The following is a 27,023-nucleotide window of genomic DNA, read 5'->3' as shown; positions in this document are numbered from 1 at the left end:
TTCGAATTTGATGGTGCAATCTACAAAATCTCAAAACTAAAATGCTCACAAAAAATCCATGTTTTACAGTTAAAATGCGATTTTCATGGTTTACAGTTATGCGATTTTCTGAAAATGCCAAAATAGTGTTGAACTTTTTTAAAAGGTATTAATTGTGCTAAAATGTTATCAGTTTTGTAATGGGTGTCATTTGCAATTGAGAAAACATTCTGACGTCAGGTACTTTCGGGAAAACCTGTTGGGCGTGCCCTAACAGTTACCGAGCAACATCTTCGACATCAATAACCTGATGATGAGCCTTGGTACTATTTTCGAGTAATTTCTCCTCAAAACAAAGTAATTTTGTTGGTTAAGGTTATGCGTACTATTTTCGTAGCGTATGGAAAATTGCTGTGCGATCAGGTTTGTTTGTGCAGATGATGATTTGAAGCGAGATGAGTTTTAGTCCTTGAACAGTTTTAATCGGCTTAAAATGGGAATAAATATTCACTTTTGTAATATCAAACATGGTTACATTACAGCACACTCGAAGATCTTTAGTAAATCGCCACATTTACGGTATTTTGTTCGATCAGTCTTGCCGCTTACGTTTGTGTACATTATACATGCAATTACACGTGCAATGGAAGCCAATACTGGCAGAGATAATAGGCTTGAATATTAACGCTGCTTAGGGGAATGGAACTAAAACAAGACACAAGAGGCAAGCAACATGAGTAAATGATTCTCTTGGTCTTTGTTCGTCCTCCCACTTATGGTCACATGATCGGCTCCTGAACCTTTTAAGCTAATGAGGAAATCCATCGAATAGCCGTTTACAGGCCTTGGAAGGCCAATAAATTTTCGCACAGGATTCGATAGTCATTACAAGTCACATTAAAATATTTAAGGCCTAGGCCTGGTTTTTCCTGACTCGGATCAGTGTCAGCCAAATGAACATTTTGCGTTTACCAGAGCTTCAATGCATGCTTCTCAACCCACCTAACGTTATTTCTTCACGATAAACACAATGACGTCATTATCGTTACCGTTGTCGTTTATCCTTCGAGTTCTTAACCTCCCTAATATTAAACATTCAGTTTTCAAACTTCATTTTCCATGTTGAACCGTGACCCACAATAGTGAAATAAGTTATTTTCGATTTAGAAAACATCAAACATACATTCCCAAACGTGCCATGTCGAGTTTTGAATATTGCATTTTGAGTTTTAATGAACCTACTGGGCTTCGTACCGATCTGCGCCCGAACTCGACCATTGTGACAGATCTCAACTATATTAACAGGCACCCCTCATATTGTTGAGCTTTCACCCATAATGGCATACATCAGGATGTTTGCGGCACATCAACGCACAGTCGACGATACGCTGCTACACGTTCGGTGCTGCAGCAATGCTGATAAGGTCACCAGTCTTTCGTCCAATATATATACAGGCTGAAAAAAAAACTTCCACAGCATAATCAATATTCTCGCAAATTGGTCGCTAGTTTCGTTGATCCTCATAAATATTCAAATTGTCGTATGTCTCAAGTACCTCATAACAAATCGTCGCCTAACATGGTTATCAGGCAATCGACGATTCTCCAGAATTTCGACCAGTATCTACCGAAGATCAATTTCGAAAATTGATCTATCTGTCTCCAGCGGCTGTCAGTCGCACACTGGAGACACGTGATCAATCAAATTATCTATGTCCGTTGACATATCTTACATTTGGCGTTTTAACGTGATTTTGTAGATACTGGTAGCGTATATTTTTGAGACCGCAACACGTTTAGTTATTTTGTGTGAGCCATGAGAGGCGACGCCACCAATTTTTAAGCACTTTTTTCATTGGAAGAGAATCGCGCACCTCGAACAATAGCATACTCCGTGCGCAGTGATATCAGTGTGATGAGGAGGCGTCCTGCTATCACTGCTTAAATTGGCCGCCATTGCGATCTGAATGTGGTTGAATTAAATATTTCATCCACGAAAATACAATACTTTTTGTGGGTTTTTTTATTCCAACGATTCAAAAAAGGTTATCATGTTGCGAGTCTTTGTCCGAAAAGATTTCTCCTCAAAACAAAGTGATTTTGTTGGTTGGGGTTATAAGTACTATTTTCGTTGCGTATGGAAAATTGCTGTGCGATCAGGTTTGTTTGTGCAGACGATGATTTTTAGAGAGGTGAGTCTAGGCCCTTGAACAGTTTTAGTCGGCTTAAAATGGGAATAAATATACACTTTAGTAATATTATAAAACATGATTGCATTACAGCAGATTCGAAGAACTTTAGTAAATCGTCAAGTAATTCATTAAATAACAATGTATAGGCCTTGGAAGACCAAGAAATGTTCGCGCAGGATTCGATTGTCATAACAAGTCACATTAAAACATTCAGGCCTAGGCCTGGTTTTTCCTGACTCGGATCAGTGTCAGCCATAGAACATTTTACGTTTACCGGAACTTCAATGCATGCTTCTTAACCCAACTGACGTTATTTCTTCACGATAAACGCAATGACGTCATTATCGTTACCGTTGTCGTTTATCGTTCGAGTTCTTGACCTCCCTAATATTAAACGTTCAGTTTTCAAACCTCATCTTCCATGTTGAACTGTAACCTCCAATAGTGAAATGAGTTATTTTCGATTTTGAAAACATCAAACATACATTCCCAAACGTGCCATGTCGAGTTTTGAATATTGTATATTGAGTTTTAATGAACCTACTGGGCTTCGTACCGATCTGCACCCGAACTCGACCATTGTGGCAGATCTCAGGATGTACCCCAAAGTCGTATATTTTCAACACAAGTACCAAAATACTACCTTTTAAATCCTAGCTGGTTCTCTCCAAACCCAGTATATGAATGGCAGCTTCGCGTCACGGGTCCAGTGACCAGAACATAACAGAACAGTTCTAAAATTCCGGAATCGCGGGCAAGTTGTATAATTGAAATTGGCAGGTGAGGTAATCAGTGAAATGGGCATGATTTCATTTTGTCTTCGGTGGATAATCCCCCATTGATAGAGGTGTGTAAGTTTATCATTGATCATGACAGCGATCTCTCTGTCATGTAATCATTTTAGGCATGGTAACCATTGAAATGGGATGTTGGTTGGAACAGTGACAGAACATTCCCTTCTATTGTATTGTTAGAACTGTTCAGATCTGTCGGTACAGTTGAACAGTTCTAGAATTGTCCATTCAACAACCAACCCAATGGCTCGGAGGAATGATCAAATGACGTTTGAAGGGATTTGAAGCAGCATTTGTCGACTTCGGCACGATCCCACGAGGATATTCTTTACCAATTTACTGAACTGGAAAAATACGATATAAAATTTAATCTATTTTGGCCAATTTACTCCGCCACTTGCGCGACCTCGTCACAATCCTCGCAACCTCGACATCTGGGGTCTACTTGATTAGCATTCAAAATGGCTGCACCACTAGGCCCTGGATACTTGTGTACGTCACTGCCAGAAACTGGGGGGTGACGTAGCATGTTTAACCTATGACCTGTCTATTCGGGCACTACGTGTCAGCACTGTTTCATCATGACCAAAACCGTTTGTAGCCGACCAAATAATTGTGGAATTGAGCAATCATCTCAGGGTGAATACAGATGAAGAAGCCTTATACTTAAATATAAAAATAAATTATAAAAAGGGATTTTGAAATAATATTTTCACAGTGCTCGCGCGATTGGCATTTGTAACACGCGCTTCTTCGGTTCTATTTTGCTCGGAGTGCCCGTATGCCCGTATCAGCATGAGTTTCAAATATTATCCGTGTCCATGAAGTTCTATTATGCCGTCAATTGATTTGTGATCGCATTAGGGTAAATGGTTATGTGGACTGATAATGCCGCCCTTTTCGCCGATTCAATATGCCATGAATATACCAAGTGTCAGAACATCATTTGCATCTTATTTGCATGTCAAACGTTATTCGTTGACGAATCAAATATGTTTCAGCTCAACATGATACCAGGGGCAGTGCAAGTGACCATAGGAGCGCGCAATGACCCCTGGGTAAACGAGGTTGCAATCCTCGTGCATTGGTAATTTTGTTACTTGATTTTTCAATAAGACGACGTCGGATGGTAGAGGGGGCGACTACGTCAGTCCTCAAACCTCGTTCACAGTTGCCCCTCTAACGTCTTCGAATGTGAAACTTCAATGGCAGGTAGCGAACGACGTAAGTCTAGTTGTGGGGCGGAGCAGGTGTCTACAATTACATCATTAGATAGACACCTATAGGCTTAAATTTTGAATGCACTAGTGTACGAAGATAAAAGAATCATAGCGATCGATCAGTCCTGAATCAACTGATACACACAATCGGGGAAAAATATATGTGGCACTCCTTTACATGTTCAGGGGTATATGTGTCGTCTGTGGGCTTTTTGGAGGAATGATTGGTCAGTTGATTCGGATATCATCTCGTGCCTGTGCCACATCCGAGACATCACGATGTAATGAAAACGATATGGCGGAGAGAACATCCTTTCGATGTGCATGGAGAGTGCAAGTTCATATTTTTGCCCGGCCTTTGTCCGCATATTTTATTCAGCGGTCTCCGGCAATTTCGTCCACTAAAACTAATACCAGTCTTATCTCAAAGAAAACCATTCTGAAGACAAAGCGGGCCTCGGGGAAATATGACATTGATTAGACTGTTCCCTTTATGACTGCCGATAGCTGAGGTAGGGTTTGATTTATGGCCCTGAGAAATCGCTAAGGTAAGCTGGCCAATTTGACGTCCGATAAACGGGTCGAGCATCTACTGCTTTGATTTGTTTCCGGCGACATTATGGTCAATCGTTCTTCTGCTCCTCACTTCGCAACCGCCCATGTGTACTTGCAATGTTTCTTCGCCGAAACATTTATCTGCAGGTATACTTCAAGTCAATTATAGTCAGATCAGCCCTTTCTAGAAATGGACAATAAGTCTATATTGCATAACTAATGCGATTTCTTAGTGAGGCAGGAAGTGTGTGCTCATACGTCTCGCGCGCATTACAGTCAACGGTGCATATTAGAGTTGTCCTCTTAAGAGAACAGTTTTAAAAATTCCAAACATCCCAGGTCAGGATATGTCAAAATGATAAAGGAAGTTTTGTAATAGGTCTTGTCAAGCATAATGTCTGATCATGTCACTCCGGTGTCATTTTCAGTGCTGTTTAAGATTTTACCAGAGATATAGGCAAACAAAATCAAAGTAATCTACATTACAGAGCAAAACAATTAAGTCTTGTAGGAAAAATATTAATTTTCGCCGAGTTTGTTTGCATTTTGGCAAAATGAATATCCCAATGTTGTTGGCCACGGGCTGCGCAGTCATCCGACGTGATCATTTTAACTGCTGCTCTAGTTGTTGGCGACATTCGGTTTGGGATATTTAGAGTGGATGAATCATATGCCCTTCCATCATATCCCAACAAAGGCAATATGGCATCAGGCGTCTTTCAGCCGGGTAATATTTGGTGTAAATTCCCCTGCGTAAATCCGCCATGCGTGCGGGATAAGGGCAGCAATCTCACAAAGAAGAACCCCATATCCCTTCAAACGTCATTCGATCATCCCTCCCAGCCATTGGTTTTGTTGTGGTATGAAACAGTTCTAGAACTGTTGAACTGTGCCAATAGACTTTGGACAGTTCTAACAATAGAATAGAAGGGAATGTTCTGTCACTGTTCCAACCAACATCGCATTTTAATGGTGACCTGGCCTGAAATGATTGCGGGATGACAGATAGATCACAGTCATGATCAATTATAAACTGACACACCTGCATCAAAGGGGTCTTATCCACCGAATACTACATGCAAACACTACAAAGTTTTCACATGTATTACTTGTAACCTTGATGTTGAGAAGTACGAAAGGAAACTAATCAAAGTAGGTTCTATGTTTAAACACGGTGAGCTATTATTGCTAATTTCCATATTACTACCCACCCACTGGATTGGCCGAAGCTCTACAATGGCAACACTCATTACTTATTCATGTGTGTGTACACTAGCGGCATTGCACATAGGGGGATAAAAGAGAGATAAAACAGGACCATTACCACAAAATTGGGCTCAGTTGTAAAAACAGCTGTACATACAATGCAACATGGTGATGCATTGCTTAACTGAAAGACAAAGAAGTAAATGCCATTGGGTAGTAGAGAGCAAAAGCAGCTCAGTGGTACAAGAATCGTCTGAATCGGTAGACTGGTGCCTGATCTACAGCTACCAAAGGAAAGGCTATATTTCTGGTTTTAAGTTAGAGTTATTTTTGTACTAATCTGTTTTTGATATTATACATGTAGCATGTTTCTAAAGCAGCATGAATTCCTAACCACCAAATATCTACACGGTGAGCATAAGGGCCCCTGCCTGGCCGTTTCATCATAAAGTACCGCGGCTTCTAAAAACATATTTTGTGTTGTGTTTTCTCCCTTGTTTTAAAAAATCTTTATCAGAAAGTGCGCCATTTGACTAAAACGTCCTGAAGAATCGGTTACAGACATGAAAATTAGGTTAGTTAGGATGGGAAGACTCTGAGCTAGTACGTGCTCGGTAATCCACATCTGCGCTATTTGGGACATTCTCCTCTGACAATGGAGGCAATATCATTGTTAGTCGTTATATACGAGTCTAATTCTGAGATAAGGGGGCTAATGTGGCCTATTATGTTAGCATTTGATATTCAGAGCAGATACGTTGACATATGACTGTATCACGCTATGATTGGAGTGAGCTGTTAAGCCTATCAGGTCTTCGTTTTTCCTTTTAAACAGATATTGTGAACTTACCTACACACCTACACCAATCCCCCGCTTGAGGAAAGCGGTTCGGTGGACTCTCTCCGGGCCGGCCCTCCTGGCGGCGAGGGATTAAAACAGTCCCAAGTCCCAATCATATAAATTGACCAGATTATTGCTCAGGTCGTAGTCTGATCATGATGGTGGTATGTCTGTGCCCATATTTTAATACTTTAATTTTTATGTAACAATTATGGGAAAAATTGTTGTGCTCATTGTGTACTGTACTGTTAATATCTTCTTTTAGGAGGTAATAATAAAATACTTATTTATTTATTTATAGTGAAAATTTGGGTGGTCGGCAAGCTGCCTCGGTGGCCTCGTTGATACACTCTCTGACTAACACACGGTAGACCCGAGGTCTATCCCGCCTGGGGGTCATTTTCATTCTCTTTTGCAAAAAATATTCTAAGTTTTTCGGGGCACTCACCGAGGTCAGGTGATCACATTTTGCATGATTCAGGTAAACAGAAGAAACACAATGGAGCTGGAATTGAAGCCCTTGCGATCGGCCACGCACAAAAAACGATTCCCTTCCATCCTTAAACACATGAATCGCCACTGGCAGGAAAATCAGCTTTAACCCTTGAGATTTGGACCGCAACTTCAGCTTCAAACTTCCCGTAACAAAATACACTTGTTTGCAGAAGCGGATAGTGTAAATCCAATTGAACGCATAATTGACGATAAATGATCAGAATGCTTCACTTTCTCCATAATATTGTCACAAAAACAACCCGAGGCTGCCACACTCTTCACTATATCCTCATCGATTACTGGTACCGCGATGGGCCTACGTGTGCACATTGTATCAGGGCATTGTTTCCCGGTTTACATAAAATTACACATACCAACCTCGTGGACTAGCAGCGAGCAAAATATAGCACATCTAAAAATATCCTGGCACCTTATTTTGCCGGCCAATCATATCGCCCCGATCTGCCCAGGACAGAGTTGAATGAGAACATGAATATTCATGATAAAAGCGCTTTCTTACGTGAGAATGAAGAACTGGACACCCGGGATTTCGCATTGGAAAAACAGGAATTTTAAACCAAAATTTGGCAAAACATCGCAGGTTCAGGGGCCCTGTACTCCCTTACCCTGAGGTTTAGAAAGCTCTGACTGGCCTTTCTTTGTCAGAAAAGATCCATATTTTCTGAGTTAAGCCATTATTTGGATATTTTCAGGAGTTACAAAGAAAATAAATAGTTGAAATGATAGGAAATAAGTGGGACATTCATGGTTATTTATTCGTGGTTCTAGGTACTTTTAGGTATGTACTAGCTGCAATGTGTGGATAGAAACACAAGTTTCAATTTTAATGTAATTTCAAGATGATTTATACAGAATACAATTACAACTAATTCAATTTACCGTAAAATGTTACTGGAAGGAGGTATCAAAATTAAAATAGGCCAAATATATTTTGCAATACGCAATATATACAACTAATCTAATTGAATAAGGTATGACTAGCCTTTTTGTAAAAAAATGGTTGCGTCTCCCTTAAAAGGATTTAAAGGAAAGAAGTACTTTTTGATGTAGTGCATGCGCGGCCTAATGATTGGATTGTAGCTATAGCCAAGACTGCCGCAGTTTGCTACCAAATCTGTTTATCAGTATCGTGTCTCTCTGCAAACATAATAATTTGATAGAGATACTCGTGTATATCATAAACGGTATTCGAAATGATGAACGTTGTGCCTTTTGTCGCAATAGTATTCAAGAAGGAAATCTCTACGGATACGCTGTTAATATTTTGGTTGTTCTCAAAATGATAAACAGCCAGAGAGACCATGGCTTATAGATAGAGGTAGTCAGAGATGAACGTGACAATCTGTCATTCAGCGTCCCCAACAGTGAAGGGAAACACTCAGAAAAGGAGTCAAACATTAGCAGCAATGGCTGGCCTAGCACACTCTGTTTTAGCACGATTTTATCAATTGCATCATATTCCGTTCATTCCATTGCGTTCCGTCAATTCGAGGTGGCCCTTCTCAAGTGACATACTGGTAGTCGTGTAACCGACAGGCTAGCCTTGTAATGACTTCACACTTTGTTCTCGGTAAGGTGTCGCTACCATTCCCCGGCTTCCATAGGTGAAAGTGGGAAAGTACCTGCATGCCAAGGGAATCTTAAGTCAAACAACCAGCCATGAGCTTCAGAAAGGGAACGAGCAGTCATTGTAGACAGGTTAAGAAACGTTAAAACAAATGTAAACTTTACTGCATTGCGCATTTATTAATTTAATTAAATGATTTTTAGAAATATTCGCGAATCGATAAAGCAAATAGGCGCGATTTTGTTGGTTTACAGTAAATAGAATGGTAACAAGACACTCATCTGATTTAGTTGATCGTCTCAATACTCTGCGTTGGCATGAAATCAAGTGCACTACACACACCTCTTTTGGTCTTTATTTCTTTGAAAGTGATTTATTTCATGAAAAAGATACACGCCACTGCTGTGTTTGCAACAGAAAAAAACTTGCCGTTTTTGACCGATTTGCGATGATTAAAATAATACACCTTATACCCGTACACACAGTCATATATTAAACCTGACTGGTCAAATATACATTCCCGAGTAAGGCCGAAGTCGATCAGTCGGGAATGTTTGGGGAGCATACCTATATGTTCCCCGGTACCTATGTTCCCCGAAGAGGTACCTATGTTCCCCGATGAGGTACCTATGTTCCCCGGTACCTATATTCCCCAGGTACCTATGTTCCCAGTACCTATGTCCGCAAAGAAAAGTGCGTTTTTTGCGATACGGTTTGTTTCCACAAATTCCTGGAAAGACCTCACAGAATGAAGTCACTGAATTCCCGGAAATTGCAATTCCCAGAAATCCCCCAAAAAGCAGAGTTTCAGTATTTTTTGTTTGTATTAAAAGACATTTTTACTCAGCATAGATTCATTGTTTCATGACTTAAAGGCCAAGGTGCACGCGCCTTTGCTTTAAATTGGTACATACACTGTATCATAAAAACTATATGGGGGAACATAGGTACCGGGGAACATAGGTACCGGGGAACATAGGTACCTCTTGGGGGAACATAGGTACCGGGGAACATAGGTACCGGGGAACATAGGTACCTCTTGGGGGAAGATAGGTACCTCTTGGGGGAACATAGGTACCGGGGAACATAGGTACCTCTTGGGGGAACATAGGTACCGAGGAACACAGGTACCGGGGGACATATGGATGACCCCAATGTTTGTGATGTGCATTTGGATCTGAATATACTCATTACCCTCAGTGCATTTGCGTAATGGGTATATTCAGTAGAAGATCCGTGCACATCACGAAAATTCCCGAATGTTCGGCTTCGGCCTTACTCGGGAATGTATTTTTGACCCGGCAGGAGTAAGTTAATATGAAGCAATCGGGAAAACTGATACACGCATCGATTTCATACAGATAACGCCAGAGCACGAATGTATATAGCTTGCATTGACTGACTATTTGCGTCGCCCGGCGTTAGAAATAGGAAATCGATGTAGTTTAACCAACATCAAATATACATGTACATGTATATGCGAACAAACGGCGTACCCTTTATCATATCAGAGAGATTTTACTTTAGAAAAGGCAACATTGTTCACTTAACAGCCATTCAATTGATTTGCAATTCTTATTTAGCCTGGGCCTGCTATCATTGAAATTAATCGAAAGAAGACCAAGACCTATCAGGAACTGAGTATTTGTCTGAATTTCTCTTCCACTTTATTTGTCTGCCTCGGTATTTATCTATTGGTTTTTCTGCAGGCGTCGGCAGATTGGTCGTAACATCATTCGTGGCAATTTCCCTGCATTTATTCTCTTGCGTTGAATGATGTACAAAGTCTAATGTAATATTGGTGGCCATTTCTCTAATCCGTCGATGTATTCTTCGCGGGTATGTTTCTTTCCGGGATTATTTGACTAGAGATAATGCCATTTCCTGCCTTTTTGCCCTGCTTTGATTTAATTTATTTCTGGTCAACTGAGTTGTCTTGCTTGTGGCGATGGTGTATAGCTGGGTCTCCCAAGCCAGTGCAGAGAGCGTCTCCAGCTGAACCACACGAGTAGGCCCAGGTCTGGGATGTGAGGTATGTTCTAGAATCCTTCTGAGGTCAATCCTCTGTCCATAACTCTGCCACCTATACATTTTTAGATTTGAAGAGACCCACGGGAGACGTTTAGAGCCCTTTCGATGGATTCTATTTGATAGTTGCCACTGGGTAGCGATAGGCCCATTCATATCCATGGAAACAACCGGCGTTTGAATAACTAGTTTTTTCGGGGGGGTTGGCGATTGGTTGGTTGCGTCGCATATAGTGATAAGCACTGATCATAGGTATCGGACGGGTATAGTCAATTTCAGAGAACATGACCCACCCTATTAAGATGGCCATCAATCAATTTTTAACGACTGGGCTTCGTAACGCCACTTGACTATCCGTTACTGTGTAAAAGTACTTGCTAGACCCCTTTAAATGACGGTTTTAGAGCTTTGGAAAAACCTTTTGAAATATTTTGGTCAACACAAATAGGCTTTTGCAACTTATCAAAATACCGTCAATTTCTAATGAGTGTACATTGTATAAATTCCAATATACATGGAGTGGGAGTCCCGTAATCGTTTACTAAAACGTGTGGGCACCCATACCACGAAGCTACATTGTAACGGCATTGCCTGTGTGCCGTAACGTGGTTATATCGAGACTGACTCAATGACGCCTTGATATAATACAATTCCTTATCCCGCGCAACTCATCGCCAATGCATTAATAAGCATAAATATGCACGGAGGGCTCACTTAGATTCAGTCGGGATTGATATCGAATTAGTGAAATGCAATTTGATGATGGGAACTACTACATGTAAATAAGATGGTGATTGGACATGCAACCGCTTGGTACAATGCATTTAATAAATCACAGCTCTGCATTTGATGAATGGCATTTATGTAAAACTATAGGCTAATTACATAATGGAGCTGAGTATTTTGCTTCGCTTTTTAAGTTCCTATGGTGCGACGTTTGAACCAGACTGTGGTGTTTCTGGGCTGCGATGTGACGCTGCGACGTTTCAACCATGCACCTGCATATAATGGATGTTTCAGTTGGTAAAAAAATCAAAACTGGTGGCACCAGTAGCAAAACATCCGAGCTTCGACTTATATATTGCCCTGTCATCTACCGGCTGATAGTGAATTGCATCCAGAATGACAAAACAGCGCATTAGGTGAAGCCATTTGTTGGAATCCTGATTTTGGGTAATCCTACATGTATAAAATGGGCGGGCAAGAAATATATGATCTGGTCTTATACAGCCGAGTTGAGAGTATTTTTGTCCAAATCCGTGTTTTCTGGTGATGTTTTTCTCGATATGTCGAAATGTTTAAAACCCAGCTGTCATATCGGGATCGAAAGCTGCAAATTGTGTCTCCTACTTGGGCTCGATGTGACATATTTATTCCCAGAGGAACTTCCGGTTTAGGTTGGATAAATCGTCTTAGATTTTGTGAAAAAAAATCATTCGCCTTTCAAATACGTTTAGATCGGTAAACTGTGCACATATGCCTTAGAAACAATTTCCACGCATATTCAGACAACTCACCTTTCTGAATTTGACTTCAAACACCGTGAAATCTATTCCTGGTAAAGGAGATATCTCTCGTCATGATCATGTAACAAACTTGATTCAGTGAAAATCCAAACATCCTTTAATTATGTGTCAGTAAAATGTCTTCATGATATGATTTTTCTATAATAGGAAGTTCAAATAAGTTGCCTGTTTATGAAAAAAATCGCTGTAATTGCCTCTCCTAGACTTCTCCAACTATTTACTTAAACTACGACATGCCACCCTCCAAGCTTCTCGCTGATTGGTTATAGTTTGACCAGTTATTCTAAAATGTGAGTCGGAAATCAGCAGGAATAGCGAGCGCGTAGTTCCACATTGCCACTTCACTCTTGTCGCCTCCCGCGAATCATATAGCCTTGATGCGCAATAGTGCAATCAAAAAAGTCCAAAAGTCATTATAATGCTCAAATCTGTGCAACCTCTTTATTGGAATATTGGTTTCCAATTATTTTGAAAGTTTCTAATAAGGCAAAATGTCATATTTTTGCTGGATAAAGTTTTACAAGTTTCTTGTATAGTGATAAAACATTTGGAGCCAGGGTAATCCACTCTAGTCTCGCGTGACCCATACCAAACGATTTTAATAGCACAATGTACCGTCATTATGGTGAAAAATGTGTTCCAGGACACATTTTATAACTCCAACACGACTTTTGTATCGGCCCGTTCAATTGCTTTAAATGACAGTGACAATAAACAAACATGTTCTGCCGCTTGATTTTGGTGTTTAAGTTGAATACTGTAACATAATCTAAGAAAACTCATCGCTCTATTTATTTGTGAGGACGTTTTGGCCACACCCGTGTGATGTGGCTGCGCCATGGAAACCGCAATGGAAATATCACGGCAGCACTCCAAACCTCGCAAAGAAAATTCTGAAAAAGAAATGTTTTTCACCGGAACAGTTGGAATCCTACTTTCAATGGAGTATCAGGTGGAAAGAACATTGCGCAGAGCGTAAATGTCAGCAAAATTCGGAGATGCCAATGACCGAATACCCAAAAATTTGGCTTTAAAATCGAAAACCAATTCGAAATCGCCGGGTCGCCAACGATCAAAACAAGTGAGGGAAAGTAGTTCGTGCGCGATACGGTTTGTACAATATAAAATGGAAAAACACAGCAGCGCTGTGAAACACGCCGCGTTGTCATTGGTGGTTTTTAATTAAGATGGCTCCCAAATATGGCTGAGTCAGAAATGTAACATCATTTGCTGGCTCTGTTAATAGCTTAGTTTCAAAACGGCAAAAAGTGTCTAGTAACGTTCGTATAAAAAGGGTGTGTTCATTTTAATTTGCCGTGCTACATGTATGTCTACCAATCTTGTTAGTTTATTATGCAGAACAGCTTTAGTGAAGTAGAGAAATAAAGTTTTGCCTCCTATCAATCAAAATGCGTTGGGCGCAATGATTTCGTGACGTGGCTGGGGCGTGTGTGACACAGAGCATGGCACAGTGTGGTCATGTGACGTTGTACCGTCAAAATGACACGTGCGTTTTGGGGTCTTCCTGATTCATTAGACGACTACACCGCTTTGCGCCGTTTTCGCTCCGGGTTTATGGGGCGCGAACATGGCAAAATGCTTGCATATTCTTGACCGTTTGCTGGATCTGGGTGGTATCAAATATGACACCACCTACATGTACAGGTATCGAAACTAATTAAATGCACTGAAAGTGCCTTAGACAGCGTCCGTTGGACTCAGCCTCCATGAAAATGTGAAGGTTTTGGTATCTATTTGGGTACCAGTAGTTTGGTCTCAGCAAGCGTCTGGGTGATGCCTTGTGATGGAGAGCCGAGCTACATCCCTGTTCATACGTAGCCTTCCAGGAGCTTATTATCATATCCGTGTTGTCATTCATGGCAACGCGGTCAACATCACTGCTGTCTGTAGAGCGAGGGACCCTTGGTCACGAGTGACATTGCGGAGGGAGCATTGATCGTTGATGACTTGTTTGGTAGAAGCCATGGTGTGCGGACGTCAGTTCGCCGTTCTCCTCTTGAAGTGTTTGTTTTAGGCCCGGTCTGTTGAGTTCGGTGCTGGTGTTTTGGTACATTCTTGTCCAGCAGTTGCTCAGTATACGTTTTATATTATATTATAGCCCTGCGAGGGCAGCCTTGGGAAGGCTTAAAAAATACAGCCCTGCGAGGGCAGAGATAGTGCCTTGCGAAGACTAAAAAGCCTGCGAGGACAAGATTGAGAAGAACCGAGCAAGGGTGTCTGTAAACCCAAAGCGATATAGGGGTCATATCCAAATTTAGTTTAAAAAAAATATAGTTTATTTTCCATGTGGCGCTCGGCCCACTTCGTGGTTATAATGAATATACTGAGTATACAAACATGGGTAGTGTAGAGGGCCCGCTGCGTTCAATCTAACACTCGGGCTTGCGGTCGATAGGGTCAGCGAAGCTGCAACATCGCATTTTTCTGGGGTGTGTTGGTTCTGTTATTGATTTCCAGCTGTGCTTTCATTTAGGTTGAATAACCCTTTTAGACTCTGTGTTCGGTATGGGTTGTGTGTTGTTTGCCTGTGGCTTGGCGAATGTTTGCATGAGAGTATTAAGCAGGGCAGAACAAATTTGTGACCCACCACCACGAAATGAGCCGCATGCCGCTCCGATCCGAGCTTGACATGTTGAGATGGACTGGTTGTTCATTTCACTGTTGTCTGCCTTTTGTGAAATTGGAGAACATCAATTTCTTCTATTATTTCCTTGTGTCATCTTAGGCTCATCATCTGTGTGACATGCGACTCATTGTGTCGTGGTGGATCATATTTGACGTTTCTTACGTGCAGGCGTGATTCTTACTGACATAATGTTTTGGTTCCTGTTTCTCTTGTGGCCCCCGGCACTATACCGGGAGGAAAGTATTTTATTTTCCATGGCTACCTGAGAGATTTGGAAGCCCCTCGCTCAGTTAAGCTGTGATATTTAAAGTGTCTACACTGTCTCCAAGGTGCTATCTACTTTCACCTGTTGAGGGGCTTCAGTCTCTCGGGCACATTCGCCCATTCGTTAAATTTAGACGAAGTTTTGGTGTAAAATTCACTTTCTGGGAGAGTATTGGGGGAAATACTCAATCATCTAAAAGTATGGAGGGTACTACTTACTACTTAGTCAGGCTTTTTTCTAGCACGCCCGCATCCCCCCCCCCCCCTTCTGTTTAGTTTGTCATGGCGAATGCCATTTTTCACCAACACCCTATCGTCAACGTGAAATGGGAGATGCGCAGTGTCACTCGGGAATTCCTAGAGACATCCAAAGTATCTAATGTTGATTTTCTGTGCTGTAAGGCAAGCGGCTCTCCAAACAGGACAAGAAATGATGCTACTTCGGGGAGCGGCTTGCTAAATAACCCCAACCTTTAAAAAAAGACTATTCAAACATTGAAATAAGCTACAAACATAACTTTTCAGCTTACCGAGTTATATTACGATGCAGAGAGAAACACCGACACATCGAACAGCGTCATATCGAAATGCACGATTCACTCTGTCACCTAAGTTAACGACCTCGTCACAATCAACGTGTTGTGGTTACGCGGACTGAACTTCTTTGATATGGCGACGACGAATGGTTTTATAGGGACTGTACGTCCACAATAAACCTCGTTCCCAGCCGGCCCCTCTAATAGCCGCAAGTGATACGATCATTATCCAAATCGCCGCTTGAATGGTATCTAAGCTGTCATAACCTGTTTCGCCAGTGAGGATGTCAGTATTTACAAAGCAACGATTGAACAACGCCCCTAACGCCAACAAACTGCACTAAAACAGTAACTCTGCACCACAAAGGCGGAAAGACAAGCTACTAGAGCAAATAACGCAATGTTGCAAAATTGATGCCAGTCGAATGGTTTCTTTGTCCCGTAGTCACCTGTTTCCCGAGCAAAGATGTCAATATTTGTAGCGCAGACGATCAAATGGCGGGGCGGAAGCAGAGGATATCTCCCCCACCAGTTAAATGATAGTTCACTTGCGTTCCGTCTTGAGCCTTGTTTACTTATCTTCTTACGGAAACGTATTTCCATTAGAACCAACTGCAATGTTTTTTTGTGGTCGTTTGTTTTTGGGTCGGTTTTTAAAAAGTTGATATCCAAGCCTAACCTGAAGTTACTAAAATGCTATACACCTTTCCAGAAATGGGGCGCTGAGTGTCCGAAATAGTGATGTCATAAGGGGAAACTAGGCCTTATGGTGGAGGAAAAAATTGATAGTCACGGTTGACCAACACACTTGAATGCCTTTAATGACGGACAAGGGGGAAAAAGTTAGTTCCAATGCAAGCCACCAATTTCGGGAAGCATGTATAGCTATGAGCAGACTTACTTTCCACTGTGGCAGTCTTGTTGTGAATACGCAATTTTCTCGCATTGGAGGTAACAGAGCAGCCAAAAGGGCAAACGACGTCCTTGTTTCAGAGGCCAATCACAGTAACATAAACCCAAAAAGCTTGAATCTGTGGTTTTGAATTTTTGAACCTTCGAGTGAAGGTATTCCTCATTGCTTAATGTATGCAAAAGAGTTTGCATCTCACCACAAAACAAGTATTGTCCCTTATAGTCAACTGCGTCACATGTCAGGCGACAGGCAGGATTTATAACCCTTGCGAAGAGATAAATAAAAGGTATGAAGTATGTGTCAGATCATAAATGTACTTATAATTCATAAAGTTGGAAAACTTTATCGTTCATATGGATTGCGAAACCGGCCTAGTAGTGAGATTCCGCATCACTAGCGACATACGATTCATTGGCAACGATGATTTTCCTTGTTTGTTCATGTAAAATGTTCGGTTGTAAAGAACTCGTACCCCGTAACTGTAGTTTGTCAGCGATATGGAATCTTACTTTATAAACTTTTCTTTGAAATCGAAAACGTGATAAACCAAAAAAATGATTATGAGCTTCGGCGTCCTGAAGGACTATGATTTCTTTTTCCAAATCCTTCGTTATCGGATTAACAGAATGTGTGCACAAATACAAAGAGTTCATCTTGGTCAATCGTTATTTGTAAGTAATTCTGAAGTTACCTCATTATAAGAGAAGTTTATATTTTGATCCGAAAGATAACCAGAAGAAAGGTAATCACCTCGTTCTCGTCGGCCAGTTCTCGAAGCAAATATAAACCTCTCTGTTATTAAAATATAGTCTAGTTCCGCTGCAAGGACGAAAGTTGTTTTCCTACATGAGTGATGTAGACTATGCTCTGAGTCAGCAAAGCTACAGAGTTATGCAGTCTTGTCGATTTCCACTTCGACTTAAAGATTGTCACGATGTACATTTCACTACATTATTTCAAAAGGAGCTGTAAATGCAATGCACTGGTTGCACAGCGTTTTATAGTAAACTTTAGATGAAATTGAACATAATCTACGATAGGGAATACCTAATACTGTGTCGAGTTTCTAACAACCGAGTGTGAGATTTCAAATCTTAATCTGCTTTTCTGATTGGTCGACGTTTGTGCACATGGTCTCAACAGCGCAATGGATTTACTTTCAACTCGGGTCGTGTTTATTTAGGTTTTGTGTTTTTCAACATTTGATTCTCGAGTTCTAAGTTAGATAAAGGAAAATTGTATTTCAAATTTTAAAAAAATTAAATGGAATCTTTGAATGGCATTTCGCTATATCGTGTTGATGGGGCATGACTGTATGCAAAATATATACAAGTCCTGCTTTTAGTCTTATTGTAATATATAGACATGGTTGTATGATAATTGTACGTGTCCTGCAGCTTTGGTAGCCAGAGACAACCAGCCGCCTCAATCACTCCTTCGTATTTGTCGTGAACAGTTCTCCCGAGGTTTTGGAGGTGTTGCGCTACTATTATCACTTGCGCTGTCCAGCGGAGATCGAACACGCGGAGATCGAACACGCCATTCAGTCACCACATTTCGTATTTTTTTGTAAGAAAATCGCCATCGATAACGTCCAAGTTTTGAACAATAACACGTATACGTATCCCGTTAGACGTATTTGTTTCTATTCACAGCTGGCATAGACCTCAGATGATCAATGGTAGAACATAATATGCATACGTTTACTTTTCAACAACGAGGAGTCGTAAATTCCACGACTTGCTAATTCCGAATCCCGATTCGTTAGTGATACAGTTATCATTGTCTCAGTTGATTAAGCTCTGCTCGTTTCTTAAGGTTCACTTGAAATGCAAAATAACTTTGCCGAGCCATTGAACTGAATTAGACCACGAATGTCAACTTTAGACGCCGCGAATTGAGAATTCCTGGCGACCTAGTAGTTACGAATATTTACTTTGTCGCATGTAGCGTTCATTTTCTACTAAGTGCAAAGCTGAAATGGAATAAGTATACATTTCTGGCGTGACCTGCAAGCGTTATACACATGATACAACTGACTACAAAATGTAACGCTGGTTACTTCAGAACGATAAAATTTCGTAAATTTTCCTTATTTGTTAATTTTTTAAAACCTTCCCAACTGTACTGTGGTTAACGTATTGGGACTCAAAAGACGGAGAAATCTCTAAGTTAATTTCTAGCACGCATTTTCCCCTGCGCCACTTAGCAACCCCGAGCGCGATGGCACATGAGTACACGGTAGCTAACATGTACATGTATTATCTTTCAGTCTGGCCGGCTCACGTTTTCATCTGAATTTAAACCTCTCTCTTTACCTCTATCTTTGCAGTGATTGTCCTGTGCGCCAATGCAGACTCCGTCCGGCAGATAATGCTTAAAGCGGCTGAACTTGGGTTCGACAATGGAGAGTATGTTTTCTTCAACATCGACTTGTTTAGCAGGTAAGTAAGTCATAAATAGAGAGGCTTTATTTAAGGAATTGAACCCGAGGCGGAGGACCTTGGTTGAGTTACCAAGACACTCGAGGGTGGAGCTAAAATACAGTCCAAACCCGAGCCGACAGGCGAGGGTTTGGACGAAATTTTAGCTCCACCCGAGAGTGTCTTGGTAACTCAACCAAGGTCCGAAGCCGAGGGTTCAATTTCTATTCTAAAATACCTCAAACTTAAAAAGATAGGCCACGAAATAACTTGAATATGTGCGAATTTGGCAAATTCCATCCATCGCCTGCCCGGAGCGCCGGTAGCGCCGTTGTTTACATTATGTTACGGCAGCGCGTATAGGAAGTCCGGATCGGCTCGCTCAAGTGACGCTAAAATCCGCGCAAATGGGCTATTTGGAGCGTTTTTCTCAGCAAATATGTGTAGTGCTCATTAAAAAACTTAGGGTGGTTGATGCTTCCTTGGCTGATTTGTGTTTGAAGCAGTGTTTTGAGAGCCTCAAACTTCTGAAGTGAGCTGTGTGCATGGTTCCACATTTTAGTGCAACCCGAGGGAACTTTGGTAGAGCATCTTGGTTGCGTGTCCAAAACACTCCACTCTCAGAAAGAGGCTTATGCATTTTCCATTTAAAAGTTGACTTTACGGTACCAAGGTATTTTAGAATATATATATCAGAGAGGTTTAGAAACATTATTTGTTACGTGGCTGATGATATATTCATCATTATACTAAACTGTTAACGCGGCTGAACCTTGGTTTCGTAATGGAGAGAATATTTCCTCGAACATCGACTTCTTCGGCAGGTAATTGCAGCAGGTTCCGTTACGAGGATTAGTTACGTATAGAGTTACGTGTCTAGCTACAACTCTAGCTCAGATTGATGTTCAAAGAACAGTGTTGTCTCCGTTGCCGTTTTTACTAGTAGTTTCTTTGTAGGTTATGGCAAGCGCTTCGCAAGTGAGCTTTTGGAATCGCTGCGACCTGCAATTACAATCACTGATATCTCCGACTAAAACATCTCTCGTCTGCGGGTATCACCTGTATTTGCTTGGTTTGCTAATGATCGTAGGTTGCCGCGATCAACGATTTTCGTCGCAGCATCTGCGATATGTCCAATGCAAATGTACGTAGTTTTTGTCACATTCGATCATGATCATGAGGTTTCAGTGAGTAAAAATGGCTCATTTCCAAGGGGCTTTATGTAGTGAAGGATTTTAAAGTACCTTGAAACCAAAAAGTCGTTCATCTGTTTACAGTAAAGAGGAGAGCGAGAGGCCCTGGTTCCGCGCCGGCGACTCAGACAAGCTTAACGCCAAGGCGAAAAAGGCATACGAAGCTCTAATGACGGTCACTCTCAGGAAACCAGACAGTCCAGAGTACCACGTCTTCTCGGATGAGGTGAAGCGGCGGGCAAAGAAGGATTATGATAACTTCAACTATGGCGAAGATGAGGTGAGAAACAAAAAGAACAAGAAGACGTTGTAAATGTCATATGTGACCCATTCCAGCAAAACCAGTCGCATGTCACTCTGAGCGTGGCAGGTTGAGACGGACTGTTTGTTCATTTCACTATTGTCTGCCTTTTGTGAAATCTGAGGACATCAATTTCTTCTATTATCTCCTGGTGTCATCTATGCTCATCTTATGTGCGACATGCGACTGGTTTTGCTCGTACAGGTCACATGTGGTTCCCGCGTTGTTCTTCAAGAACACCAATAACAGGTTAGGCCCATCCTTGAAACCTTGAGGTATTATCAAACGTGGTCAGATTCACGATGACCTTGAGCTCTGATCTTGAAATAGTGTATGATCTTGCAGTACAAACGTGCATGATGTTTGGTTTCATGTTTATATCTGACCAACAAGTCGACATAATTGTGACTCGCTCTACCAAAACTAGGCGCTTGTCGCATCTGAACTCGACAGGTTGATACGGACTTGTTGTTCATTTCCCTATTGTAGACCTTTTGTGAAATCTATTACAAACTGATTTGGTCACATTTCACAAAAGGTCTACAATAGGGAAATGAAGAACAAGTCCGTATCAGCCTGTCAAGTTCAGATGCGACAAGCGCCTAGTTTTGGTAGAGCGGGTCACAATTGTGATGATGAAATAATTATTAGTCAATTTTCCAATGGCCTTTTGGTCCCGTGCCTTGTAAGGAACTAGCCTATCGAACGCCCCATTAGCACAATTATATACATATCTTGATTTCATGATTCTATCTGTTCCACAAGTTAAACATGTATGTTATTATCGAATATCGAAATGTCAGTTTCGCAATGACCTTGACCTCTAACCTTGACATAGATTAGTCCAATGAACGCCCAATCAACACAAACATACATGATGTGATTTTGTTTCATGCATCTGTCTCTAGTAGAGATATTAGATAAATATTTCACGTCCGGGCGAGGGAAATAATGTTTTTACCTGACAAATAATTTCCATTATTTTATGCCTGGACAAGAAAGATTTGCTTTATCATACTAAAGACCTGTTTTGATTACTGCAGACATAATAAATTTGGTCGAGTCTGTACCTGGTGGCCACGATGCTCCTCTCCCGCCGACCCCCTTCGATACTAGTGAAGTTATTCGAGATAGTATCAAATCACATTGAAAGTGAAAGTGATGAGCTTATTAGAATATCCGGGTCCAGTAACATGAGGTCGGACGACGCTTGGTCATACAGGAGCCGTTCTGAAAGTATTCAAACTATTGTTTTCCTGACAGACTGACCGACACACAGACACACAGAGAGACAAATCGACAGACACCCAGATCAGAATCAAGATGCATCCCGACCCCCAGATTGGGAACCATAATTACTTAAGCTCTTAGGATATTTGGAGATGTTAATACTATTAGATGATTTGGAATGTTGTCCCTCAATAGGTTATTATACATGTATAGGGCAAGGTTCTTAGATTGGAGAGAATTCCTTTAAAAACTTTTTGATGAGAAAAAATGGTATCGTCGTCATCATCATCACCATTGTCGTCGTCCTCGTCCTCGTCGTCGTCTTCGTAGTTGGATCAGATTATGTTTCATAATGTCGCCATTGTGTGTATCAAGTACTATCTCACAGTACATTATCAGCATTGCGCTTGTTAGGTAGAGGAAAATTGTATTAGGCAGGTTTCGCAGTCTTTATACAAACGACAACGTGCGAGATATATGTACTTTATCGACGATTATCTTGGAAAAGAATTCCTCGATTATCCGGACACGACGATTTACGAGTGTCACGTAAATGACACGGAACTTGATGGAACAACAGACCTTCGTACCTAGTCGCTTGTATATGGATTTTGAAACTTGCCTACTGTTTCATAGTCGAACCAAACCCAGTTCCCTAACTGTTGGACTTTGGACTCATAAGAAAATTACCTTCAGCTTTTTACTGCTGTCTTTTTGCAGGGCAAGTCAACCACGGTACGGTAAACATTATGACATGTATTTAGAGTCAAGCACATTTCGATGCGTTTTGTATGTTTTAATTCAGATCACAATAGTTGCCATTTTGTGGTGCATTTTTTACGTTTTCGAGTTGTACATGTACAGTTCTAGTCGGAAGTATATTCCCTTCCTCACTTTCAAACGAAGCTGGTCTAAATTGACGGATGTTGCAGCCAATAATGAATATGCTTTTGACCAGGATAGTAAGGCTCTGTTACGCTGATGATCTTTAAAGAAGGAGCATAACAATCGGTATCATTATGGTGATAACCAATTATTTTATCTTGAGCACATTAAGTGATATTTATTGTTTAACAAGACACGTGGGTTAGTAACATATTTCTTTATGTCAAACTTGTTTTAAAATACACTTCTTTCCTAAAGAAAAGCTCTGTACAATTAGCGCATCGTTGTGTTAATTTGTGCTATCAGCTGTTTTCTTCACTGTAAGGGCTAGAATTGAACTTGGGCTATAAGTTAGTTTACTTGTAACTAATCTGACTGATCGGAAAAATACTATTATGACATTGATTCACATTGATAAAATGTTTCGATTGATTAATACTTTTGGCATAGTCTGTGTTTAGATTACTCATGATGGGTGCTATTTACAGAACAAAAAAATGGTTTCTTGGGTTCACTTCACTTTCACACTTACGTTGCGTTCTCAGAGTTAGTTTTCAGATAGTCAGTCTCTCAAGTACCGTAAAGCGCCAGATTTTCGCTCCTCTTCGTTCATGCGATTCGTGAAAATTTCTGAAAAAAAACGTTTTCACGGATTTCATTTCGGCGGATTTATTTTTGCGAATCTTCATTAATCGCGAAAGTTTGGCGGTTTACAGTATAGAATTAATCTGTCAATGCAGCTTTTTGTAGAATGACATTAATGATAGCAATCCCGCGAGCAGTATAGTGCAGTTTCTGGGTGTTTTTGCGATTAACCAAAGTGAATTATCAATAATGTAGGTTTAGGAACTGCATACCAAAAGACATTTTTAAAAATTTCGGAAATATCTTACATTCATCAGACATCCTGCCCTTCCGAAACTCCGAAGTTAGTATGGATTTGAGCACTGAGCACTTATGGGACAAGTTTCCATTTTACAGTCATTTTTTCAATTGACTGGCGTCTCTCAAACAACCATCCATGCCACTGTCGGCAATCGTCATAAACGATGAATATAGATTATACGCCGCTTTGTGGATGGTGAATTTGAAACTTTTGGCAAAAATGATGCTTCTCAGAGTCCCATTATTGAATTCATATTTAGTGTGCAAATTTCCAGTTTTGGATGTGTTTGTGGATGTTTTAAAGTCAATTTTTATGCCTTATACGATGTGTAAGCTCTACACTGAAAAAAAAACGCCAGACGAATCTTAAAATCGCTCACTAAATTGACAGGTATTAATGATAATTGATAATTTTTACTTTAAATGCCAAGCAGAAGGGAAGTAAAGTTGTTATATTGAGAGCACAAAAAATAGTACACTAGAAAATATGGGAACTAATATCATATCAGTGCCTATTATATTTCAGCCACATTATTTCATGGATCCTTTCACATTTGTTTCACATTTCTTTCTGATTTGAGGTTTACATGCATTCCCCAGCCTAAATAAGAAACCTGCAGAAAACCAGGAGTGCACTTATATATACCCTCAACATTTCAGGCCACTTGAACATTCCAAGTGGCACTAGCTGAACCTTCCATTGTGCCACCGCGCATCCTATTGGTACTTTTCTGTCGGTATTGGTTGTCTCACTATATCACCGCTATCAATGGTGGAGTCGAGCTGACATTTTGAATAGAACCGCAGCTGTCAGTTTTGGCCTAGGAATTTTCAGCTCTACTATCGCGGTGTTAGATGAGACAACTAACCCCTCCCATTTGCTGTTATTCCTTAAACAACTGCATTTTGCAACTTGTTTCTGACTCTTTTTATTCTCTTTTTAGTTACGCTGGCTTTGCAGCGTAGCTTATGGTTTGTACTGGAGCTGGCCGAAAGTAGTTCCAGCAAAATAGTTGCATTTCCTTCACAATTTGCTGTAGCTGAGCCAGGAAATGTGCCAGGATACCAATATTTTGAACTCTTGTTTCGATAGGATTATAGCTATTCACAGCAGAAAGACTAAACGCCCCGTAATTGGTAGTAATTGGCAGATTTTAAGCTGGAAATTGTCGTCTTCTCAAAACTGGCAAAACGGCCTCGATCCTACCTGTCTCTGTAATGTACTGAACGCGCTACACATAAGGCATTGCCCTAAGATATTGCAGCCGAGGTGATGACCATTTTGCGAATGTTTAAAGAGTGTGTACGTTCATTTCAAAACATAGTTTGAATCTATTGTCATAAATGAAATTTGTCATAACGAGCAGTTAGAAAGTGGTATTTTCCTATATTTTGATTCTCAATGTCAACATGCCTTTGGAATTGGTTGTTTTGTAGGGTTATTTTGTCTAATTCTTATTGATATTGCCGATAAAAGACACGTAGAAAAACCCAGATTCATGCGCTCAGTTCATCTACGTACGGTAGACGTTTTGACATAAAACCACAACTGTCATCAACCCTTGGGGCCAAATTCATAAATGGCGTTTAAGGGTTAGACGTGTGTAACTTCTCCCTATGGTTTCCTATGAAGGACCTGAATCTGTCTATTCAGTAGTTAAACGCTGTTTTAAGCTAAACGCCCTTTATGAATTTAGCCCCATTTGTCTAAGCTTGATTCCATCTAGTCTGTCCACATCTTCCTATCTACCATAAACCTACATTCTGGTACATGCATGTACTACTTGTTCCATTATCTTGTCATTCACCTCATTCCTTGCTATTCAATTCCGCCAGCGTAGCTGTTCAGACCGCCAGGCCTCTAGATGTTACACGTTTTAACCAAACCACGTATATGTATCTGGTATTCCTTCAAGAATGCTTTCCATTCAGATTTGCGACGAGGGATGAGGCCAGTTTAGCTCCACAATGTGCTTGGCAGCCAAATACAACAGATATATAAACAACTAAATATACCATACTCTGCTGAAAACCGCATTCAAATATCTTATTTTGTCTTTGTGATATTTTTAAAATCGGTAGACATTTACTTTCTGGAAGGACTGTACATACATGAATAGGTAATCAGCCTGTTGTATGGACTGTCAATCTTAGGAAAGAAATTACAGTGTACGTTTTGGATCTAATTCTATGTTGGTCATTGAATGTTCCAGAAACAAGTGAAATATGCCGTGGTTACAATACTTTAAATCGACAAATTTTCTCAATGACGTATTATTTTCACAGATTTTTTGAATAACATCGATTAACAAACAGGAAAGTCGTAAAAATATTCTTTTTGAGTGGAATAACCAGAAGAATGTGTGTTTTAAAAATCATTAAAAAACATTTTGATTTAAGGAAATGTTCAGGTGTTGTTCAGGTTCATAGAAATTGCTCTTTTATTTCGTGAAAGTTGTATGTGTATGTGATGGTCCTGGTGGTTTGTTCTGGAACTAATGAGCAATTCTGACCCATTCTTTCAGGTCAACAGCTTCGTCGGGGCCTTTCACGATGCTGTCATCCTGTATGCACTAGCGCTGAATGAGACCCTGGCGGCAGGCTACAACATCACGAACGGCAAGGAAATAACCAACAGAATGTGGAATCGGACATTTGAAGGTAATTGTAACATTCAGGTGTACGTTTACGTTAACACTTACACTTACGGATGACAGAAGTGGTTTGTAATTAGATAATGAGTAGTATAATATATTGGCAATTTAATACTTCGAAATGTGCGATGAGATCAAAAACCTAGGTAATATTTCCTGGGTATTCATCATGTGATCAGAACTTACAACTCGCTTTGTTAGTCAGGCTTAAAAGTATCAACACGACCTGCCTTCACTGCAATGCGTATACGTCAAGCTTAAAAACCTAGACAAAGTGGTACGGGTGTAATTGTTGTAAATTTCCTATTTTTTCAGGGATCACTGGTACTGTCAGCATTGATGAAAATGGAGACAGGAATGCTGATTATTCCCTTCTCGATCTCAATCCGAAAACTAATAAATTTGAGGTAGGGTCTGTGTGATTTGTGTCATAGATGTGCGTGAGATTTCGGTTTTTCAAACAAAAATATCTTCTAGTCGGACCGTCGATCACTTCTCAAAACAAGATTCTTACAAAACTATAGCTGCACGAAAACAACACTAGGACGCACTATGCGAGTAGGCAGTTGGCAAACGCGTAAAAAACGCAATTCTTTCATTCCCGAAGACACCACTGTTACAACTTGAAATACACAATCCATTTCCAAAACCACCTGTATTGCAATTTG

At 40.6% G+C, this 27,023-nt stretch overlaps 1 protein-coding gene across 8 annotated transcripts in view; it reads left to right on the top strand.

Moving 5' to 3' along the window:
• The window catches only part of LOC135498977 (atrial natriuretic peptide receptor 1-like), an 813,512-nt gene that overhangs the window by 761,286 nt on the left and 25,203 nt on the right, over window positions 1-27,023 (top strand). For all 8 annotated transcript variants that reach the window (XM_064789559.1, XM_064789566.1, XM_064789564.1 and 5 more), the window contains 4 exons: window positions 19,117-19,228; window positions 20,485-20,680; window positions 26,227-26,362; window positions 26,671-26,762. In XM_064789559.1, the coding sequence (XP_064645629.1) occupies window positions 19,117-19,228; window positions 20,485-20,680; window positions 26,227-26,362; window positions 26,671-26,762 (536 nt within the window). The remainder of the gene's footprint in view (window positions 1-19,116; window positions 19,229-20,484; window positions 20,681-26,226; window positions 26,363-26,670; window positions 26,763-27,023) is intronic.

The sequence above is a fragment of the Lineus longissimus genome, chromosome 14 (assembly GCF_910592395.1).
Source record: "Lineus longissimus chromosome 14, tnLinLong1.2, whole genome shotgun sequence".
Classification (NCBI taxonomy): Eukaryota; Metazoa; Nemertea; class Pilidiophora; order Heteronemertea; family Lineidae; genus Lineus; species Lineus longissimus.
Note: the sequence above shows the minus strand (reverse complement) of the source record. Positions and strands in the feature narration are given on the sequence as shown.